This window comes from Siphateles boraxobius, unplaced genomic scaffold, assembly GCF_051911475.1.
Source record: "Siphateles boraxobius isolate OS27281-9 unplaced genomic scaffold, OSU_SipBor_1 5, whole genome shotgun sequence".
Classification (NCBI taxonomy): Eukaryota; Metazoa; Chordata; class Actinopteri; order Cypriniformes; family Leuciscidae; genus Siphateles; species Siphateles boraxobius.
Window position 1 is genome coordinate 15,802,841 of NW_027509141.1, and position 23,767 is coordinate 15,826,607.

Consider the following 23,767-nt stretch of genomic DNA (forward strand, 5'->3'; position numbering starts at 1 on the left):
TTAGGTAGTATGACCATATTAGCCTGCCGGCTCCCTATTAAACTTCGTATAAACTTTAAAATATTGTTGATTACTTACAAAGCACTCCGCAGTACTTGAGCGAGCTCTTAACGCATTATAGTCCTTCACGTCTATTGCGATCTCAAAATTCTGGCGAGTTGATAATACCTAGAATATCAAAATTGACTGCTGGCAGTAGATCCTTTTCCTATTTAGCACCACAACTTTGGAACAATCTTCCTAACATTGTCTGGGAAGCAGACACAGTCTGTCAGTTCAAATCTAAGCTAAAAAAAACACATCTCTTTGGCTTAGCATACACATAACACATTATAGACTTCTATAATTAAATGTTAGGCTGCATAGTTTAGATCAGCCGGAACCGGGAGCACTTTCCATAAATCCTGATGTACTTGGTACATCATAAGAAGGATGGCGTTACGCTAATATTAGTCTCTCTGTTTATCCCGAGGTTTACCGCAGTCCGCTGGATCCAGGCCCTATCCAGATCTGATGAAGGACCATCACATGGACACGACGACAACGCATCCCTAAAGTGCCAGCCTCATCAGCCCTATGAAGGCCTCATGGACACCTCAACAAACTCGCCTCCATACCGGCGTGATGACTCCAACCCCCAACCAGATGGAACTTGATAAATATTGTGAAAATTCTGATAAAATCGGACCTATAATGCTGCCTGAATCATATCATACACTGTTCGTTTGTTGGCCAGAGGAGAACAGGCCCCCTGACTGAGCCCTGGTTCTCCCAAGGTTTTTTTTTCTCCATTCTGTCACCTGATGGAGTTTTGGTACCTTGCCACTGTCGCCTTTTTCGCCTTTGTCGTCATTGGCTTGCTTAGTTGGGGACATTTAATTTTATATTTAACATTATTACAACATTATTTTCCTGTTATCTCTGTAAAGCTGCTTTGAAACATCTGTATTGTAAAACGCGCTATATAAATAAAGGTGACTTGACTTCATAAAAGTCTTTACTGTCACTTTTGATCAATTTAATGCCTCCTTGCTGAATAAAAGAGAAAAAAAATTACATGAAGAAAAACTCTCTATACTTTGTTTTTAATACCTTTAGGGCATCAGTGATTTTGAGATTTATTTTCTTTGCCTACTTCCAGATGGTCTGAATAAGGGGGCAAAATCTGGATGCACTGAGGAAAAAGTGTGAACACCCAGCAAGCTGCTGCCACTGAAGGCCTGGAGAGATGCCCGATTGCCCTCTGGCCATACCTCTGCTGAGCATCCCATGCTGGGATGACCTCTTGAATCAGAGCCAAAGCACAGTAGCTGGCTGTCACACTTCTCTTGATTTCCCATTTATTCCTTTTTTTCCATTATTTACTCATATTGTCCCTACACTGTAAAAAATTGCCAGGAAATTTACAGGATTAAAGAGTATTTGAAGATTTACCAATATCTTATTTTAAATGCATAACTGTACATTGATCTTTCACAGTAGTGAAGAAACTATCTTGAAACACAAGACTAATTTTCTTATAAGCTTCATCTATGCACAGATATTAATACAAAACACAACAATGGTGACACTAAACAAATAATAATAATAACAAAAAGATAAACTCTGAAGATTAAAAAATAAGCCAACAACACAAATAGCTAAAAGTGAACCAAAAATAAGTCCAGCAGCACAGATAAAACCAACAAGAATCAAGAAACTGCATGCTGGATAACTTCATAGTACACATGCACTGTAGAAATATACTATGATATTGTTAGTTTACAGTAATCTTTTGAGAGTGCAGTTAGATACAAAATAAGTCCTACTGTGAAATGACTGTGAAAGTAATGCAATTATTAACCTGGAATTTACTGTAATTTTAGACTAAACCTTTTACCAGTGTAGTTAAATAGTGCTGTTACTGAAGTGGCTTTCTATACGTAAGTGATCATTCTAATGGTCTGTTGTGGGCAGAATCAGTAGGGCATCTTTTAGATCTACTGATGTAACAGATGATGCTAATTTGCCAGTGAATAAGCATGATGATATTTAACATGGCTGTTTGTCAGGTTTAGCACCTCCCTATGGTTGTCAGATGACAGACAATTTTACAATTGACATTTCTGAAAAGAGGAGTTACTGTTTTAAAATGTTCATTAATACAAAACAGAAGGCAAATCTATATTTATTAGAAAAATGTTTATTACATACTACAACATTACAAAAAAAATTACATGGTTTCATATTTACAACAGCAAAAAAATAAGACATTATTCACTCTCTCCAGTTTACAATGAGAGATCCATGCAGCTTTAACATTTCCAGATAGTGTGGTTTTTATGTTAGTGTGGAGGGGATTCTTCTCCAGAGACCTCCACACAGACAGTTCTTGATCCAGCGCTGCTCCCACTGTCTCATGGCGTTGGTTTTATTTGGGGATCTCAGCATGGTGACACAGCCACACCTAAACAGACCAAAAAGACAAGAGCTCATTGAGGAGTGCTGCTAAATATAGTGTTAATGAAGGCAGAATCAGCATCATATGTGGAGATAAAAGATTTACAGGCCCAACAACCCCACAAAAAGCATAGCACATACAGTCTGGTTACAAATATTATTTGATTGCATCAAAAGTAATTTAATTTAGTGTCTTTATTATTTCATCACAAACTCTTTTTAGAAGTCAGAAGTTCATACATATATTATTAAATTATTTTAAAATGATAAAAAAAAAAAAATATATATATATAATACTTTTTTTTTTTAAAGGTACACTACGTTACTTTTGGCACTCAAGCGGTTGATAAACAAAAATTGCATGTGGAAGAACATTGTTGCCGGAGCTACTTCTCCCCGTTTCTGTATATGACGAGTCACACAGGTACTGGGCTACTCCACAGCGGTTGTCGTTCAGCTTGGTCTAAAATAGTCTGAATATAAACACTTAATACATGCGAGCCGTAGTGATTCAGGCATTTTAAAATATGGCACAAATGGCATTTTAAAATAAATTAAAATATTAAACTTATTTTAAAATATAAAACAATTTCACATTATTACAGTATTTTGAATCAAATTAATGCCACCTCGGTGAGCATAAGAGACTTTCAAAAACATCAATTTCAACATCAACATCAACAACCAATTAGCGCATACACACATATATATATATATATATATATATATATATATATATACACACGCGCGCACACACACATACATATACAGGTCCTTCTCAAAAAATTAGCATATTGTGATAAAGTTCATTATTTTCCATAATGTAATGATAAAAATTAAACTTTCATATATTTTAGATTCATTGCACACCAACTGAAATATTTCAGGTCTTTTATTGTTTTAATACTGATGATTTTGGCATACAGCTCATGAAAACCCAAAATTCCTGTCTCAAAATATTAGCATATGATGAAAAGGGTCTCTAAACGAGCTATTAACCTAATCATCTGAATCAACTAATTAACTCTAAACACCTACAAAAGATTCTTGAGGCTTTTAAAAACTCCCAGCCTGTTTCATTACTCAAAACCGCAATCATGGGTAAGACTGCCGACCTGACTGCTGTCCAGAAGGCCATCATTGACACCCTCAAGCAAGAGGGTAAGACACAGAAAGAAATTTCTGAACAAATAGGCTGTTCCCAGAGTGCTGTATCAAGGCACCTCAGTGGGAAGTCTGTGGGAAGGACAAAGTGTGGCAAAAAAACGATGCCCAACGAGAAGAGGTGACCGGACCCTGAGGAAGATTGTGGAGAAGGACCGATTCCAGACCTTGGAGGACCTGCGGAAGCAGTGGACTGAGTCTGGAGTAGAAACATCCAGAGCCACCGTGCACAGGCGTGTGCAGGAAATGGGCTACAGGTGCCACATTCCCCAGGTCAAGCCACTTTTGAACCAGAAACAGCGGCAGAAGCGCCTGACCTGGGCTACAGAGAAGCAGCACTGGACTGTTGCTCAGTTTTGCATGTCATTCGGAAATCAAGGTGCCAGAGTCTGGAGGTAGACTGGGGAGAAGGAAATGCCAAAATGCCTGAAGTCCAGTGTCAAGTACCTACAGTCAGTGATGGTCTGGGGTGCCATGTCAGCTGCTGGTGTTGGTCCACTGTGTTTTATCAAGGGCAGGGTCAATGCAGCTAGCTATCAGGAGATTTTGGAGCACTTCATGCTTCCATCTGCTGAAAAGCTTTATGGAGATGAAGATTTCATTTTTCAACACGACCTGGCACCTGCTCACAGTGCCAAAACCACTGGTAAATGGTTTACTGACCATGGTATTACTGTGCTCAATTGGCCTGCCAACTCTCCTGACCTGAACCCCATAGAGAATCTGTGGGATATTGTGAAGAGAAAGTTGAGAGAGGCAAGACCCAACACTCTGGATGAGCTTAAGGCCGCTATCGAAGCATCCTGGGCCTCCATAACACCTCAGCAGTGCCACAGGCTGATTGCCTCCATGCCACGCCGCATTGAAACAGTCATTTCTGCAAAAGGATTCCCGACCAAGTATTGACTATTGGGTGCATAACTGAACATAATTATTTGAAGGTTGACTTTTTTTTTTGTATTAAAAACACTTCTTTTATTGGTCGGATGAAATATGCTAATTTTTTGAGACAGGAATTTTGGCTTTTCATGAGCTGTATGCCAAAATCATCAGTATTAAAACAATAAAAGACCTGAAATATTTCAGTTGGTGTGCAATGAATCTAAAATATATGAAAGTTTAATTTTTATCATTACATTATGGAAAATAATGAACTTTATCACAATATGCTAATTTTTTGAGAAGGACCTGTACACCGTTTACCAGGGCTCGGCAAGTAAGTTTGGAATTGAGCCAAAATCATGTCTGACCCACATGTCCCCTGATATATTGTGGCATCTTGCAACACATCCCGCCTTGCTAAAACACAAATATGTGGGAGATGCGGAATGGATAAAAATAACAAATAATAAAAATAAAAGAGGCCTTGAATAAGCCCATTAATGGCATGTTTGAGTCATGCTCTTAACAAACCTTTTTTTTAATTCCTCTTTCCATATTGTGAATAATAAATGTGTATCATTTTATTTAGCTTGCTACGCAATGGAGCCTAACTTATTGTAATAATTATTTCTATTCCTTGGCATCCTTGCGTATTAAACTGCATTTTGTTTTTTTGTTTGCGTGCTGGAGGTAGGCTATTATTATAACACTATTATGTCGTGTGCAGTGTGATGTTAACATTTAAGCTAGTAGAGAGAGAAAATGGCACTAACAAAGAGTCGGAAAGTTGGAAAATAGGACAGACAAAGAAGAATGGAAAGATAACAATGCGTTCGTCCTACCTAGTTTTGTGAATGCAAAGCTGGTGCGTCTTATCTGCGACGAAGTTGTCGCTGTTTGCAAAGAATATAATATTAGACATTTCATGACGGCTATTTTAGAGGTGTGTCTAGCGATCCAGAGACTCTTTTGAATGTCTTTCAGATCTCTTCAAATTAAAAGCTCTCAATTCATCTTAAAATAAAACATTGCTGCAAAAACGTTCTCATACTTATTACTATTAAGGCAAAATCACTAAAGACGAAGTTTTTGTGAGTAACTGTTGCTGTCAATCTATTTCAGAACCAGCCGCTATCAAAATAATCTGGTTTCGGGCGCGAGGCAGATATCATTGCAGGCGGGCTAGTTTTGGCCCGCCGGCCACCTGTTATACTCTCCAGTACCTAGAACAAAAGCTGTTTTAAACACAAATGGTGGTCACACCAAATAATAGAAGTCAATTGATTAATGGAATCTATTTATTACATTATTGTTGAAAGCATCCTGACTTTACAGCCTTTTTACAAAAGTGCCTAAAACATTTCACACTACTGCAGCTTTGCAGGAAGGTTTTTTCAAGTGCTCCAGACCAGCAAACTGCCAAAACTTCCACTTTTATAGAGTTGATCATACTTGCTAATGATCAATTAATCAAAGACATTTGATTAGCAGCGCCTGACTGCTGCTAATGTGTATCCATCTACAGAAACATGCATTAGCAGAACTTCGTCTGTCAGTTTTACACGTTGTTATTTTCAATAAACCATATTATAGACGCGTCGTCAAATTTGAGATGAAGTGCGTTCCGAACCGTGGGTGGAGAGTGGGTATATATATATATATATATATATATATATTAGTGCCGTGCGTTAAACGCGTTATTAACGGCGTTAACGCAAACACATTTTAACGGCGTCAATTTTTTTATCGCGAGATTAACGCTCTTTTTGGCCTAGCAAACTTTGTATTTTTTTCACATGCTGTTGCAACAACTAGTAACGTTAGAAAAACTACAACATCACACCGGATAGCTAGACCGGAAAGAAAACAACAGGCACGCCGCACGTACTTGTTTGGGCTTGCGCGCCGGCCAAAGAGTAGTAGGCTAACGTTACGTTTTGAGTGGATGGCGCGAGCGCGAGACGCCGATCTAGAGACGTGCACTCTCAACGCAATAGAGTGCGGCGCGGGACTAGATTTGATGCCCGAGTGCGAGGGCGGGCTCGAGCGGTAATGCACTCACTCTGTGTGTGCGGATACGGGAGAATAAAACGATTCGCGGGACTCCCGCAAACTAGAAATATCTATGAATAAAACATAAAAACTAATACATTTTTATTCATATGTTGCAGAAAAGCAACAAGAACAACTAAAACAAAATAGAAACGATTTACAGGCCAGAGTTTCTTTTTATAACATGTTTGCAGCGTTGAGGGATGTAGCCAATCACAGACATATGTGTTGATTTCTTGAACGCAATGGCCAATCAGAAGCATTTAAAATAGACTCCCCTCACCGCTCAAAACAGACTTTTTGTTCAGTGCTGAATTCTGTATGCTGGCAAATCCTCAAATTATAACAAACAAAGTGTATATATTATGAAAGATGCATTGTGCAGTCAGCTTCATTGATAATAACAGATGTGTGAGATTGCGATGAACTGATGTCAGCTTTTTAGGAATTATTAAGGGAGCGCACTTTGCGCGCATTCAGTCATGCCAAACCATGCACTCAGCAGCCTGCTTGCTTTTATGTTATAACAGTGGTTTGTGTGTTAATGCTTTAATAACAAATAATTTATCAGGAGCATTTATGCTTATGTGTATGGTGGCGACACGTAGGCGAAAGTATTTGGAGGTAGCCTACAAAAAAAAGAGTGTATTTGGGGGCGGGAGCGGGACAAAAATGTTGCGGGCGGGAGAAAGTAACATAGAAAGTAGTTGAGAACGTCAGTTATAACGACCCACGTATTAAAAAAATGGACGGGTTTAAATCGGGCTCGGGCTCATAATTACAGTTTATGTGTCGGGCCGGGCCGGGCTCGGACACAATGCGCACGGGCTCGGGTCGGGCTTGATTTTTTGGGCCCGATCTAAGCTCTACAATGGATGACTTCAGACAGAAACACATGGATACCACAGCTAAGAACAAACTTACTGCTGATCCACTTTTCCATGTTGATAAGAGCATTAAAATTAGAAAAAATAATGAGACAAATAGAAATCAAGGGACATTTAGAATAGATAAAAATGTGCGATTAATCGCGAGTTAACTATGGCATTAATGCGATTAATCGCGATTAAATATTTTAATCGTTTGACAGCACTAATATATATATATATATATATATATTAGAGCCCGACCGATATATCGGCGGGCCGATATTATCGGCCGATTTTAGGCATTTTCCTAACTATCGGTATCGGCATTTATAATGGCCGATAAATGAATATTTTAAAAAATGCGGGTACGGTGATTCATGTAAGGGTGGCGCTGCCAATAAAGCACCTAAAAGCTGTCACAAGAACTGGACAAGAACATTTTAATTGTTTATTAATAAACAAGTGTTTTCAGTCAGTGTCAGCTAAAGATGAAGTTGACGATGCTGACTCGCGATCTTCAGTGAGCGTGCGCCAGAGAGAAATGCACATTTCATACGATTACATGAGTCTGTCTGTCTTTCGTTTTGAATTGTTCTGTTTAAAAGTAGACATTTCAATATAGATATATTTCAATTCTCAGGTCTATACGCTGAGTTTCGGTTCATGAGACGAGCTCCAGTTCACCCGCAGGTGCCTCCGTGTCGAGATTATCTATCGTCTGCTAAATTTACTTCTTATAAATTAAATCCAGGCAAATGGCTGATGAAACATTGATTAAAATTAAGATACAATTAATACAAAACGAAATTCACTTTGAAACGAAAGGTTTTGTGCTTTCTGTTTGATGTCTATGTGAAAGTTTCAAAGCATTAGTGCCGCTTTCAGAGCGCTCACGTCCGTAGTGCTGAACTGTCGCATCTGTAACATTGTTTTTTCCTCATAAATGCAAACACGAAAAATAAAATAAAATGAAATAAAATGAATATTTTATGTAGCCTGTGGAGACTGAGAGCCAACCCTTCTTCATCCGGTGGGTAGTAGCCTACTTGTGATTTGCGCAGTGTAATTCACAGAATTGATTTCTCAGCTACAAGCCTCTGTCACGTATTGTGTGAGCTTGTGACTATTGCAAGCGCGCAGCTGAGAAGTCCTGATTATATTGTCTGCTATATTTAGGCCTTCTTCTTATTTATTAAGGCAATTGGTTGATGAAACATTGATTAAAATGCGTGGCGCGAGCGATCTCCGACAGTAAACTGATTCTGCTTTGTCTAGGGTAAACAGCTGTTGCGACGCGAGCAGTAACGGCCGTGTCCGGTGTAGACACAGTGTTAAAGCTCATTCTGCATGATAACGCTACGTTACAACATCAAGCAATATTCCAAAAATGTATATAATTATAACACTTTATATAGGGCCATTTTGCATTAAGAGTAGCCTAGTTTCACGTTTAGTACATTTTGCTTACTAATTATTTAAAATAGTATAAAAGTACTGTACATATGTAATTAAAAACGTTTTCATTATGATATTATTCATTTTACTTTAGTAAAAAGATCTGAGTTCTTCCTCCACTGGTAGAGATTAGAGGAATTAAGAGTAAAAATAGAAGATAATAAGGTTTTGTCAGTGACACTTTTTATATATTTATTGATACAAGTTATGACTAAATTAAAAGACAAAGTCGTCGTTAGTGAATATTATGCAACAGTATTTAGAATATAATATAATATAATATAACATGCAATGCAAACTAGTTTGGTTACAGCTCAGCTGTATAATTCTCATTCTATCATTCCCCCTGCCTCCATTACATATCTGTGTCACACAAGTGTTTGATTACCACATTTGAGTGATCATTGCAAAACGTGTTTATAAAATATATTTATTCTGTTTATAGCTACTGTGTAAAGTACCCATCAAAAGTTTGTACACACCAATAGGAAAGTGTCCAAACTTTTGACTGGTATACTGTACTATAATACACATAAATAATATTGCTACTGTATTATAATATACACATAAATAATATCGGCCGATATATCGGTATCGGGCTTTTTTTACTCCCTAATATCGGTATCGGCATCGGCCCCCAAAAATCCATATCGGTCGGGCTCTAATATATATATATATATATATATATATATATACATACAGGTCCTTCTAAAAAAAATTAGCATATTGTGATAAAGTTCATTATTTTCCAAAATGTAATGATAAAAATTAAACTTTCAAATATTTTAGATTCATTGCACACCAACTGAAATATTTCAGGTCTTTTATTGTTTTAATACTGATGATTTTGGCATACAGCTCATGAAAACCCAAAATTCCTATCTCAAAAAATTAGCATATCATGAAAAGGGTCTCTAAACGAGCTATTAACCTAATCATCTGAACCAACTAATTAACTCTAAACACCTGCAAACGATTCCTGAGGCTTTTAAAAACTCCCAGCCTGTTTCATTACTCAAAACCGCAATCATGGGTAAGACTGCCGACCTGACTGCTGTCCAGAAGGCCATCATTGACACCCTCAAGCAAGAGGGTAAGACACAGAAAGAAATTTCTGAACAAATGGGCTGTTCCCAGAATGCTGTATCAAGGAACCTCAATGGGAAGTCTGTGGGAAGGAAAAAGTGTGGCAAAAAACGCTGCACAACGAGAAGAGGTGACCGGACCCTGAGGAAGATTGTGGAGAAGGACCGATTCCAGACCTTGGGGGACCTGCGGAAGCAGTGGACTGAGTCTGGAGTAGAAACATGCAGAGCCACCGTGCACAGGGGTGTGCAGGAAATGGGCTACGGGTGCCGCATTCCCCAGGTCAAGCCACTTTTGAACCAGAAACAGCGGCAGAAGCGCCTGACCTGGGCTACAGAGAAGCAGCACTGGACTGTTGCTCAGTGGTCTAAAGTACTTTTTTCGGATGAAAGCAAATTTTGCATGTCATTCGGAAATCAAGGTGCCAGAGTCTGGAGGAAGACTGGGGAGAAGGAAATGGCAAAATGCCTGAAGTCCAGTGTCAAGTACCCACAGTCATTGATGGTCTGGGGTGCCATGTCAGCTGCTGGTGTTGGTCCACTGTGTTTTATCAAGGGCAGGGTCAATGCAGCTAGCTATCAGGAGATTTTGGAGCACTTCATGCTTCCATCTGCTGAAAAGCTTTATGGAGATTAAGATTTCATTTTTCAGCACGACCTGGCACCTGCTCACAGTGCCAAAACCACTGGTAAATGGTTTACTGACCATGGTATTACTGTGCTCAATTGGCCTGCCAACTCTCCTGACCTGAACCCCATAGAGAATCTGTGGGATATTGTGAAGAGAAAGTTGAGAGACGCAAGACCCAACACTCTGGATGAGCTTAAGGCCGCTATTGAAGCATCCTGGGCCTCCATAACACCTCAGCAGTGCCACAGGCTGATTGCCTCCATGCCACGCTGCATTGAAGCAGTCATTTCTGCAAAAGGATTCCTGACCAAGTATTGAGTGCATAACTGAACACAATTATTTGAAGGTTGACTTTTTTTGTATTAAAAACACTTATTTTATTGGTCGGTTGAAATATGCTAATTTTTTGAGATAGGAATTTTGGCTTTTCATGAGCTGTATGCCAAAATCATCAGTATTAAAACAAAAAAGACCTGAAATATTTCATTTGGTGTGCAATGAATCTAAAATATATGAAAGTTTAATTTTTATCATTACATTATGGAAAATAATTAACTTTACCACAATATGCAATTTTTTTAGAAGGACCTGTATATAATATAATATATGTATGTGTGTGTGTGTAATATTATATATTAAAAATATATATATAATATATATGTGTGTGTGTGTGTGTAGAACTTATCCTCTTTTTTGTATACATTTTAAAGACTTTATGAACTAATTTGTTGACAAAATTTCACTTGAGGAATACTTCTAAAGTGATACCTGGTGCAAGCTTTGCTGTCCTCTGTTGGAGAGATGCCCAAATGTAAACATCGCAGATGGTCCATCCTCTGAGATGCTGGAATTCTGTAACAACACATATGAAAAACATAAATGCATTAACCTCTGGCAACAATTAAAACTTTTTATGAGACTATTATCTGTCAATTCAGTTCCTCAGAAATCAGACTTGGACTATACACAAGTATAGTCACACAAGTCATACAGACTACTTTTATTTTCCTTTTTTAATCCATTTTGGAGCTTGGCTGTCCAGTCTTTATTAACTTTCATTACGTATATTGAAAAAGTGGACAAGATGTCCACTTCAAAAAATGCATATTTTGTGTTCCACAGAAGAAATAAAGTCATATAGATTTAGAACAACATGAAGCTGAGTAAATGATGATATAATCTTTTTTGGTGAACTGTCCCTTTAAGTAAACCATAATGGCTCACCTGAACACCTCCACCTGTGCGCTGAGGTTGACCCCAGGCAGGGTGTATGGTTTGCCAAACTGAAGTCTGAGCGGGTGTTTGCTCTGGATCTTAGTGATGACACCATCGTTGATGGGCAGCCAGTCCATGCTGGGTACTAGGAGCTGACTGGGCAGCAGACAGCACTCGTCGATCAACGTCTCATCGGGGTCCTGCGGGTGACTCTCATCTCGAGCTACCAACCAAAAGAAAACAGCAAAACATAGTTTATTCAAAAAAAAGATTTAACAGCTTTTTCACTAAACTGACATTTTGGCCCAAAGAGTGACAGAGGGTCTAACTCACAGCAGAGCCAGAGTTTAGTGAGCAGGCGGAAGAGCAGAAACATGCTATCCTGGTTGTCAGAAGTGGCCGTGTAGATGGGCAAACAGCCTGGTTTCAGCAGGCCCCAAATACGGATCATGACCAGCATCTCTCTGAGCATGCCCAGAGACGCACCATCCCGCAGGAACCCAAACCCTGGACGCACAATGGAGCCCTGAAAAGATATTCAGACATAAAGCATCATGTAAAACTCAAAATTGGCAGGATAATTTGGCAGAATTCTTAGTAAAGGTCATCCAGTTGATCTCACCTGGTTGGGCAGGTTGGCCAGCAGATAAAGAACAAAGTCTCCGACCCACTGAATGAGCTGCTGGAGAGACTGGAGAGGTGGTCCGTCCAGAACAAACTCCTCAGTCTTAAGGTTGATCATCACTTTATCAATGTCTGAACACATTAACCAATCAGAAATCTTCATTAGCGTCAAAACAACAACAAAAGTGGAGAATGGAGGTATGGATGCTATAAAGCAGACTTGGCACGATTATGAAATTAAATATGAATTATGACAATAAAATGTCATACAAATAATTGTGATTAACAATTTTATTCTATTTTGTTCATGTCACTTACAGTGTAATGGTGTGTTCAAGTCATGTTGGAAAGATTATATTTACATGAACTGCATCACATTCACAAAGTCATAATTTTTAGCGGGAAACCCAGAACTTTCGTTAAAAATATTGCTGAACATTTTGCAGCCACCTTGCTCCAAACAAAGTGACTTGAACGCACCTGCTGTCGTAATTATTACGACTTCCCAACTAGTAAAACGAACTTCCCAGACGGCCTGGAGCTCACATCACTGAAAAAGTCAAATAGGTGCTATATGTTTATTTATAAATCGCATATTTGAGGTCTAAACAACTACATTCTCGCATAAAATTCTGTGACACACCAACAGTATTATTAGTAATATTATAGTAGGTTTTCTCCTCTGCCATTGACGCTCGCTGTGAGAAATGCTGCCAGTATAGATCTGGCAGAAACAAGCAGAGTGATACAAATTGTGAAACGGTTTCCATGTGATACAAGTCGAATATCACATGACTGGAAAAGGCTCTCAGCCAATCAGATTCGAGAACCAAAATATAATGTAATTAATGTAATATAATATATAAACCCAGAAGCCTTTAATTCATATGAAGGAATACCTTTGACTCTCTTTGTGTAGAACAATGTTTTTTTATATATTTTTTTTTATTTAATCTTTATTCTCCACCAGATAAGTCCCCTGCTTCTCCCCACCAAACCGGAAAAGGAGACACTAGATTGCGCACTTCTTTAAGCACTTAAATTTCCCATATTTGGATGTCAAAATGTGATTGAAATTTAAACTGCACAATTATCACGGTTATCTCAAATAATTGAGATTAGATCAAATAACCAAAATCAGACGATTAATCACTAATCACGACAGAACTACACTGAAGCCTTTTTAGGTGGTGGGTTATTACCAATGTCAGTGTTTTTGGCACAGATCTCAGACAGTCTGTCTCCGGGACTCTTGTCGGGGGTGTTGAGTACATGAGGTCTTAGTAAAGACTTCAGCGTGGAGCTGATGGCAATAAGGAGCAGTTTAGCGTGGAAGTCACAGGCTCTTGCTGCAGTGGCAGAGGACAGCTTACACAAAGACGCCTTCACTGCCACTATACGGGTGGACAAAACCTTAAAGAGAGGAATTATAAGAAAGTCAATTGATAAGTCATGAAGTGGAAGTTTCTAAAATAACAGGTTGATCTACCTGCTGCAGTGCTTGGTTTTGTCTCATGTACTCCTCGTGAAGTTTCTCCAGTAGGTTATGCACCATGCCGGGCTGCGCGTGCAGCAGCACGTCCCACCAGTCATATCCCGTCACCATGCAGTACTCAAGGAGGAACAGCAGGTGGCGCAGGAGCGTGTTCATGTCCAACATTTGGCCCATAGATGGGGACACTCGAAGCATGTGCAACTGAAAACATAGGAGGGAAACATAAGGTCTGAGGGTGCTTCTGTGATCGCTAGGTGTCATGATACGTCATACCTTGCCGTGATTGTCCACGCCCACCAGAGCCAGAGATGTCCAGGAGAACTGAAGGGCTTTGAAGTGCAGCATCGGGCCGCCAGTCCTCTGGCGTTTAATGGCGGGTTCTTCTCCAACACGCTGGGAGGAACCAGAGGAACCGTAGAACACTCCCATGGTGTGCAGGGAAAGGCGATGGAGAATCTGGATACTGCCGTCATGGAACGCTAGGGCAAGACCTGCGGACAACGAAACAATAATCAATCTGAGCCATCAACCACAAGCTGCACTCTTTGAAGTAAGAGAAAGGATACAAAGGCTGTACCAAGGCCTGGAAAGAACTTGGTGTCTGAGGCGACTTTGAGATCAGTGTTCGAGATGGAGATGGGAAGTTTAGGCAGAGCGACAGCAGATACACGGTCCAGATCGTTGGTCGCTGAGAGAATACGCCACTTCAGAATCATTGGCTGCTTTTCACCGACTAAAAATGGCGAGAAAACAAACGACAAAGGGTTGACGTCTGATGACATCAGCAACTTAAGTTTCAATCCAGTGATCTAATAAACACACACACACACACACACACACACAAGATGAACTTTATTTTATTCCACATACTCTTAAATTGTTTTATAATGACATACAGGTTTGATTGTATGAAGCCTTCTATAGTCATGACAACCAAGGTTTAAAAATAACTCAAAATATGGCAAATGCAGTAAAGGAAAATGAGCAAATATAGCCTAACAGAAATGTTTCTACCCAAAGAGATAGAAACTATTAAAGCATGTAAAATATTGTCAAACAGCAGTAAAGAAATGAACAGACTTTGTACATGTTTTGAGAGGGTCCCTTGTTGTGCTAAAAACCCGCTACACATGAGCTACACTACAACACTAGCCGACTCTGCAGTGGGCGTGTGTGCTTAGAAACGTCATGATGACTGATTGGATAGAGTACATGCACACTTGGGTTGTGTTTTTGAACTAATTAGCCTACAAAATTTAAATTTGAAAACCATCAAACTGATCTCAAACCAGCCCAAATTAATAAAGCAAAGATGACTAACAAACGACAAGAACAAAAAATTAACATACAATACAAAAGAAAATATACAAGCAAGTAGGGATGCACCGAAATGAAAATGCTTAGCCGTAGCCGAATAATAATGAAACGCTTGGCTGAAGGCCAAATACCAAACGCGGTGTTTCACATTTTTTCCATTTATTTTGCAAATTTTTTCACCATTGCATTTAATTAAATAATAAAAATATGCTTTTTACTATTTTGTCTTGCTTTTCAGAGAAAAAAAAATCAAATTGCAAAAATACAATTTATTTAACACTGAATTTTTTTTAAACATTCCAGCAGATATTATTTAAACAAAGCACAATATAACTTAAAATAAATAAATTAGTAAAATAAAAGAATATATTTTTATTTGGCCATCTTTGAAGCCCCCCTACTTGAATAGCCTATGCTAGGCCTATAACTGACTGCTGAAAGAATGTAACTAAAAAAGTGCATTGAAAAGTGCAAAAAAATGTGGATGAACCCACAACAAATGAATAACTGTCCTAGACATAAGCCTACTTTTGCGGTTTACATACACTTTATTGTGATTAGAACAAAGGACTTAAGAATAAAGAATTTACTATTCACAATCCTGAGCTGGATCCGTTGCTCCTCGAAATGAAACCGAAACCAGCACTTCTGAGGTACATTCTTCCAGGATTATATTACTATTACGCTATTATTATTCCTCACAGCGTCCCAAGACGACATAAAGTACATGAATCTGATTAAACTTGATGTGTTTTATCGAGTTGATTTATCGGCGTTGACAGGTTTGCATGGATTGCCTATGATCATTTGGGTTTCAATAGCGTGCGCTCTCGATTAGCGGCGATTAGCAGATAAGGAGTTGCCATGAGAACGACTGACATCATCTTCTTCATACAGATTACATAAACAGAGAATATTTGTTTTCGTTTTGAATTAGATCATTTAAAAGTAGACACTTAAATGATTATAAAGATATATTACCTTTGCCTGTGTGACTAGTATTCGCTGAGTTTTGTTTAAGTTTAGAGACGTGCTTACTGGAAAAAAAGTTAACTGAGACAGAGGCAGAAAGCACACCCTGTTTATTTTCTTTATTTTACAGAAGCACAATGTTTTGTTTCGATTGTAAGTGGACACAAGCAGACATTTAACAGTTTAATTTTTCATATTTCTTAAGTCTGTATGACCATAAATGACACAGTATTTAAGTCTATTTTGCTGCTATGTGAAAAAAATCCAGCAAAACGCGCCGGCACGTTTGTCGACCCCAGAGGGTTAAAAGACTTTAGTGCGGCAAGTAAGGGTATAACGTCTGCCACAGATGCATCTGATGAGCTTCTCTTTTGTTATCTGCTCAAAGGGGGCATGTTTGCTGCATTTATAAAGCGTGCGCCTCTCACTCTACGCTGGTTACTATTTGATCGCATCATCAAAAACGTCATTGTTCGGTAAAATTTATTCAGTCTTTTTACTTATTCGGCCGGACATCGAAAGTGCTTTTTTTTTGTGCTATTTTCTGAATGTTTACTGTAAGGATGCACCGAATGTTCGGCAACCGAAATTATTCGGCCGAAAATAGCAAAAAAAGCACTTTCGGTGTTCGGCCGAATAATTTCGGTTGCTGAACATTCGGTGCATCCTTACAAACAAGTTTCCTGTTAGTCACCAGCAGCACACCATCTCCAGACAAATAACGACAAAATCGCTTACACTTTACTTAAAGGCAAACATATTAATATAAATAATGAAAATGAACTCTAATAAGTGTATTTTGGCGCACAGTATGTATTTTGTGCCGCTAGAGGTCGCATTTTCAAAACAATAACAAAGCGATAGCTTGATGACGCAGTAAAAGAGTGTGGAATGATGGGAGTTGTTGTCTTCACGTCCACAGCCGATGGAAATCAATCTGATAGAACTCACAAATCATGTAGAACAAATCAACAAATCATGATAGAACAAATCAAATCATGGATGAGCTAATTTAACCGTTACATTTTATGCACCTGATTTGATCTAATTCTAATGACTTATTTGCTAGGTGTTGCACAGACTAGTCGACTTTAATGTTATGCCATGACGTCGCTGATCATAGCCTATAGAGGGCGCAACAGGATAAGAAAGAAGTCCACATTCAACAGTTAAAATGACAAATAAATGCATAATCCGAGAGCGAGAAAAACGAAAAGTAAAAAATTTGTGTAATACTGTAACAAAGCTTTTCCAAATCTGGATTTATATAACTTACCCACAGGTGATCGATGTTGAAAGATATTATTAACTGGGAGACCCTCCTTCCGCAAGGACCAGCACTCTACAATGCTGCCCATTTGACTAGACGCACAGAGAAGCACCTTCAGAAACAGCAATCACAAAAAAACATGTTAAGATATAATAACCAGAAAACAGCATGGAAATCAACATTCAATTTCTGCCTGGCATTATCAGCCAAGAATTATACTAAATCTATACTATTAAGAAATTATATTATATACACTGCCGTTCAAATGTTTTGGATTGGTAAGAATTGTAATGTTTTTAAAAGAAGTCTCTTCTGCTCACCAAGGCTGCATTTATTAAATATACAAAAAAACAGTAATATTGTTAAATATTATGACAATTTAAAATAATTGTTTTCTATTTTAATATATCTTAAAATGTAATTTATTCCTTTGATCAAAGCTGAATTTTCAGGATCATTATTCCAGTCTTCAGTGTCACATGATCCTTCAGAAATCATTCTAATGTGATGATTTGATGCTAAAAAAAATTCATTATTATCAATGTTGAAAACAATTGTGTACATTTTTACATTTTTTTGATGAATAGAAAGTTCAAAAGAACAGCATTTATTTGAAATATAATCTAATATCTTTACTGTAACTTTTGATCAATTTAATTAATCCTTGATGAATAAATGTATTGATTTCTTTTAATTCTTTTCCCCAAAAATTTAATTATTCTTACCGACGCCAAACTTTTGAATGGTAGTGTTTAATGTTACAAAAGCTTTCTATTTCAGATAAATGCTGTTCTTTTGAACTTTCTATTCATCAAAGAATCCTGAAAAAAATGTAAATAACTGTTTACAACATTGATAATAATGAGAAATGTTTCTTGAGCATCACATCATCACATTAGAATGATTTCTGAAGGATCATGTGACGCTGAAGACTGGAGTAATGATGCTGAAAATTCAGCTTTGATAACAGGAATAAATTACATTTTACTATATATTCACATAGAAACAGCTGTTTTACATTGTAATAGCCTAATATTTCACAATATTACTGTTTTTAGTATTGTTAGTCAAATAAATTCAGTCTTGGTGGGCAGAAGGGACTTCTTTTAAAAACATAAAAAATCTTACCGATCCAAAACTTTTGAACGGCAGTGTAGACTACCATTCAAATGTTTGGGGTCGTAAGATTTAGTTTAAAAGAAATGAATACTGAAAATGAAAAAGATAATATCTATTCCTTTTAATATTTACAATTGAAACATTTAAAAATGAATAACTAATTAATGCTACAAGTAATTTTAGGTATGAAAGATGAATTATCTGACGTACCTGTTCTGAGTTTTCACGTGTCAGGAATTTAAGGTGTGTGACGGCGGGGTACTTGTCCCTCCGCACCGGGTCAGTGGTGCAGCGCATGAATAGCGAGGGCAGTAGCTCAGTGTCGATGCGGCACTTCTCATTCACTACGCTCACGCACACTTTATAGAACTGCACTGGAGAAGAACTGCTGCCATCGGTGGCCGCCACCACGATATTCCCACCGCCCGTGAAGGCGATGTCAGCCAGGGCCACGCGACCCCTCAGCCTGCACAGGCTCTCGCTGGCCGTCAGAAGAGTCCCGTTTGGCTTTAACAATGACACTGTCACCAGACCGCTTACTGTCACTGCAAGCCAACCCTCCATGGGTTTCCCGCCAAACAACGTCAGGGAGGGGGAGAACTTAACCCGGGAAAACTTCTCTCCAAAGTTCGTAGAGCCAGACTGAAGAGCAACAAAGACATCAGGGTGTTAGTTTTTTTTTTTTTAACCCTTAGTTCAGAGGTCTTCAATCCTGCTCCTGGAGGGCCACTGTCCTGCAGAGTTTAGTTCCAACCTGCTTCAGCACACCTGCCTTTGTATATTCAAGCGATCCTGGAGAGCTTGATGAGCTGTGTGTTTCAGGTGTGTTTGATTAGGGTGGGAACTAAACTCTGCAGGACTGCGGCCCTCCAGGAGCAGGATTGAAGACATCTGCCTTAGTTAGTAGGCGGTAATGAGGTTTCCTTGCCTTTTCAACATGCAGGGCGAGTTTAACGCCATTGTGTAACCATGAGAGGGACACGATTGGGTCTCCATCCACTGAGCTGCTCTGTGTGCACTCCCAGCTGTTCACCAGGTGCTCAGTCATGCCCCAACACTTAATATGACCATCACCATCAGCAGACAACAGCTTCGAGCCTGGCGGACCACAACACACACAAACAAATGGTGATAATGGTGAGGACATTTTTAGATCTATAGGTGAATCTCAAGAAACCTTTCAAGAACATGTCTGGGCTTACAGTTAACATAAAGATTAAAAGAAAAAAGAAAAATAAATTATAATTTTATTTATTATCATAATAATAAATAAATATCACAATATCAAAAATAAACCTTATTTCTTGCATTGTGACATTCATATGACAATACAGCATATTGTGTATTGATTTAATTAGGTCAATATAAATCAGTACATTTAATACATAGATCTCATTGAGTTTTATGAAAGCAATAAGCTACGATAGGCTGAGCTGTATCGTGAATAAGTCACGGCTGAAGGACGTTGTTAGGCAGGACGCAAAGCGGACTAGGGCATGGAAAACCCCGTAACTGTTAAAAGGACAAGATATCGCAGCGGGCATTCAAACAGATTTTTTTATTATGAATATAGGACTGACCTGAAGGGAAATGCTATGTCTACTGTAAATGCAGGTACACTCGCTTACTCGATCGGTTTTTAAAATTAATTTTACCATATAGGTTTAATTGCTCTTTTTTTCGGTTTTAGTTCATTATTTCCAGTTAGTAATTTTAGTGCTTAAGTTAGTTCAGTTGGCAAGGAAACTTTTCTAATTTTCATTTTTCATCTTATATTTTATTTTAGCTTTGTTTCAATTAACAAGTAAAGTCAAGACACCTTTATTTATAAAGCGCTTTTTACAATACAGATTGTTTCAAAAGCAGCTTTACATTGATCGATTGAAGTAGGAAATGAATGCAACAAAGATTGTTTTGCTGTACAGCATTTCTAGGAGAAATTCATCGTCCAGTTTAAGTTAGTTCAGCATTGATTCATTTCTATTGTAAAAATCATTCGTTATTAATTTAGGGGCCATTTACACAACACCTTTTTCAACTGAAAACAGAAAGTTTTTAATGCATTCTGGCTGTTCATTTACAGGACAACTGCGTTTTGGTGGCCTGAGAACGCAAACTTTGGAGTAGGATTCAAGTTTTGGAAAACAAATTTTGAAAAAGATACCGTTATCATCTCCGTGTAAACTTCAAAAATGTGAATCTGTGAAAACGGTGATGGCATGCACATGCATATTACGTGTTTAGTCTATAGGCATGCATCTTTGAATGTGTATTTGCGCAGGCGCGTAGTCCTTCTTTACAAAGCGACATTGCCAATTACTTGTCTGGCATTCATAATACAGCGTTTTTAGTCGTATCCTCTGATCCGTGTGAATGGGAATCATATTGATAACGTTGTCATCTGTACAGAGGAAAAAACGTTTCTATTTTTGTATATCGTTCTCGTGTAAACATCCTTAGTTTATTTATCGTTACAGCAGCTCTGGAGAAAACAGTGATGTCATCGTCCAGCTCAGTTCAGTTCTCACACAAAAAAAATTTTTTTAATAGTTTTACGTAATGATATTAACCCTGATTTGCAGTATTTTGGATCTACATTTTACATTTTTCCTCCCCAGATGATAAATTATTAAATAATTATTTTAATAAAAAATTTAATGATTTCAATCATAACAATTAAATACTATTTTTCTCCACATTTATAAGTTGCTTTGTATAAAAGCTTCCACTACATGATTAAATTTAGCAAAAGCTTAAACTATTTATACATTACAGTAGCATCTACTTTTCTGTCTCTAATTTATGCTGATTTAAATAAAATGATCACATTACCGTAACACAGTAAAATTACGCCATCACAAAAATGAGAACACCCATTTAGAATAAGGAGAACTGAACACTTGAGCGCCGGTGAATGCACCATCTATGCGCATTCATAGATCTATGCGCATTTGTGAATGCACCGGGGAATGCGCCATCACTGATGCTCTGGGCATGCAAGAGGGAGAGGAAGATACATTGATTAAAGATTACAAGGGCACAAAAAAAATATATAATAATAATCCTATTTCTCATTTTAATTGTAATTATCACCTGGACATGTTTCCAGACATTTCATGATCCAAAAATTAATCATGATGACTGACCTGACTGGTCCCATTCCAGGCAGGAAATGACCTCAGTGTGACCAGAGTTGATTGAGTACACATCCCAGGGGTGATCAGTGTCAATGATGTGTATCATATGACTCAGATCTACAGCAGAAAAAGACATCCGTTCATAAATCAATTATCCCCTCATTATTGTTAGTGCAGTATCTCATCAAAAACACTGATGCTCTGGGCATTTCCAATTCAGAAACAATTAAAAGTGTATGCTTTCCCCCATAAGTCATTTATAACTCACCAACGGGTCTGATAATATTGGGAATAAAGGCATTGTCCAGACCTTTGTCATCCTCCTCATTCTTCAGATCAGTGGTGAAGGCGATGAGGTTTCTACATGACCAGGCGCACACCAGAGGGATTGAGGGACAGTGGTTGCTCTTAGGTCTCTTCTCCCATTCGCAAACATATGCGATCTCCATTATATAATGACTTAAACTGAAGGTCAGTAGCACATATACCTTTGCTGAATACCTTTAAATATGTACTAAATCACTGTGTGAGTCAAAAAAAGCAAACACTTAGCATCCCTGCTAGTGTACAGAAAGAAACAGAACAGAACGATGGAAATAGCAGTTATAAAACTGCATGTTCCTGCTTTTGAGATAGAAAAGAGAGAAATGTGTTAAAGTATAATTGCCCAGTCATTACGAAAACTAGTTTATTTATAATACTTGTATCGGTATATTAAAGCACCACATCACTGAGCGTCTATGTTCGTCTATTCTTTCCGCGTTTAGAGACTCAACTACGACGTGCTGCCCCCTATTGGACTGGAGGACTGTATTCTTTCTTTCTTTCTTTCTTTCTTCTTCTTCTTCAGATTTTTACGGCAGCTGGCATCCATTTAGTTGCATTACTGACATCTTCAGGCTTTAACTACCCTATACTTTTACTCACACTAAATCCTCCTATCTAATCCAGTCCCCTTCAAAAAAACAAATAACCATTTCCTACCCTCCACACTCTCTCCATACTCCAATAAACCTTTTACTGTATTATCTACCCTTCTTATATTTTTTAACTGTTTTATAATTTCTTGTCTTTCCTGATTACATTTCCTGCACTTTGTAAGAACATGTTCTACTGTTTCAGCCTCCTGACATTGTTCACACATTCCTGTATGTTTTCCTATAATTAAAAGTGTGCTATTAAGATTACTATGCCCAATTCTCAACCTACTTATTATCACCTGCTCTGTTCTCTTTGCTCCCCTACTTCTTGATATATCTACTTTTCTTTGAATTTCATACAGATGTCTCCCTTTTGTTGCATTATCCCAACTTTGTTGCCATTGTTGATTTACACTTCTCCACAATATACCTTTCCCCTCTGATTTTGATAATTTAATATTGACTTCCACATCTCCTTTTGAACTGCTTCTTTTGCCACTTTATCTGCTTTCTCATTTCCCTGAATTCCCAAGTGTGCAGGGACCCACATAAATATGACATTTTTCCCCTGCCTATTTATTCTTGAGATCATGAATAAAACTTCATAGAGCAGATCCAGATGACTTCTAGTTGTACCTGTCTTCATACTTACTAAAGCTGATACAGAGTCACTACATATTTCTTTATCCCTACTTTGTTCTGTCCATTCCAATGCCATCAATATGGCAAACATTTCAACTGCAAATACATTCAGATAATCCGATGTTCTTTTACTAATTTCCACCTTATATCTAGGAATAACAACTGCAGACCCTGTTGCCTCTGTTTGCATGTCCTATGAGCCATCTGTAAAAATCTGAATACTCTCCTTATACTTACATTCCTTATAATTATAATATACACTATTTAAATCAGCATCCTTTTTACGTTTAATCTTAAGTAACTCTAAATCTACACATGGTATTTCTAATTCCCATATAGGTCTGATAGACCACACCACACTTGCACAAAACTCTTTATCCTAAACCCCTGTATCTTTTTCCATTTGATCCCCTGTCCACCCAAAACTTGTTTTTTGTTTTGTCTCCTTCTCCCAGCATGTGTGCAGCACCGTTTTTGCT

General features: G+C 38.0%; 1 protein-coding gene across 2 annotated transcripts; it reads right to left on the reverse strand.

The window, feature by feature from the left end:
- Positions 1-2,162: 2,162 nt before the first annotated feature.
- On the reverse strand, positions 2,163-22,529 carry med16 (mediator complex subunit 16). 2 transcript variants are annotated; one of them, XM_077202863.1, is made up of 14 exons: positions 21,995-22,529; positions 21,736-21,843; positions 19,518-19,687; positions 18,800-19,231; positions 17,477-17,582; positions 14,489-14,644; positions 14,185-14,402; positions 13,906-14,112; positions 13,619-13,829; positions 12,415-12,548; positions 12,126-12,318; positions 11,802-12,015; positions 11,346-11,429; positions 2,163-2,446 (listed from the first exon to the last, which is right to left on the reverse strand). In XM_077202863.1, exons 1-14 carry the CDS (start codon positions 22,173-22,175, stop codon positions 2,320-2,322), a joined length of 2,541 nt encoding a protein of 846 aa, XP_077058978.1. In that variant the 5' UTR covers positions 22,176-22,529; the 3' UTR covers positions 2,163-2,319. The 2 variants fall into 2 exon arrangements, with proteins under 2 accessions (XP_077058978.1, XP_077058979.1); XM_077202864.1 differs by having other exon boundaries at positions 22,037-22,505.
- Between the last annotated feature and the right edge of the window lie 1,238 nt (positions 22,530-23,767).

Bases quoted from the DNA above. Each gene is read 5' to 3' on its own strand.
- med16 (XM_077202863.1), bottom strand. From the start codon at position 22,175: ATGGAGATCGCATATGTTTGCGAATGGGAGAAGAGACCTAAGAGCAAC. The intron at 14,113-14,184 runs GTATGACGTATC...CTATGTTTTCAG, and splicing joins GCGTGGACAATCACGGCAAG to TTGCACATGCTTCGAGTGTC. The intron at 2,447-11,345 runs GTATCACTTTAG...TGGTCTGTTTAG, and splicing joins GACAGCAAAGCTTGCACCAG to GTGTGGCTGTGTCACCATGC.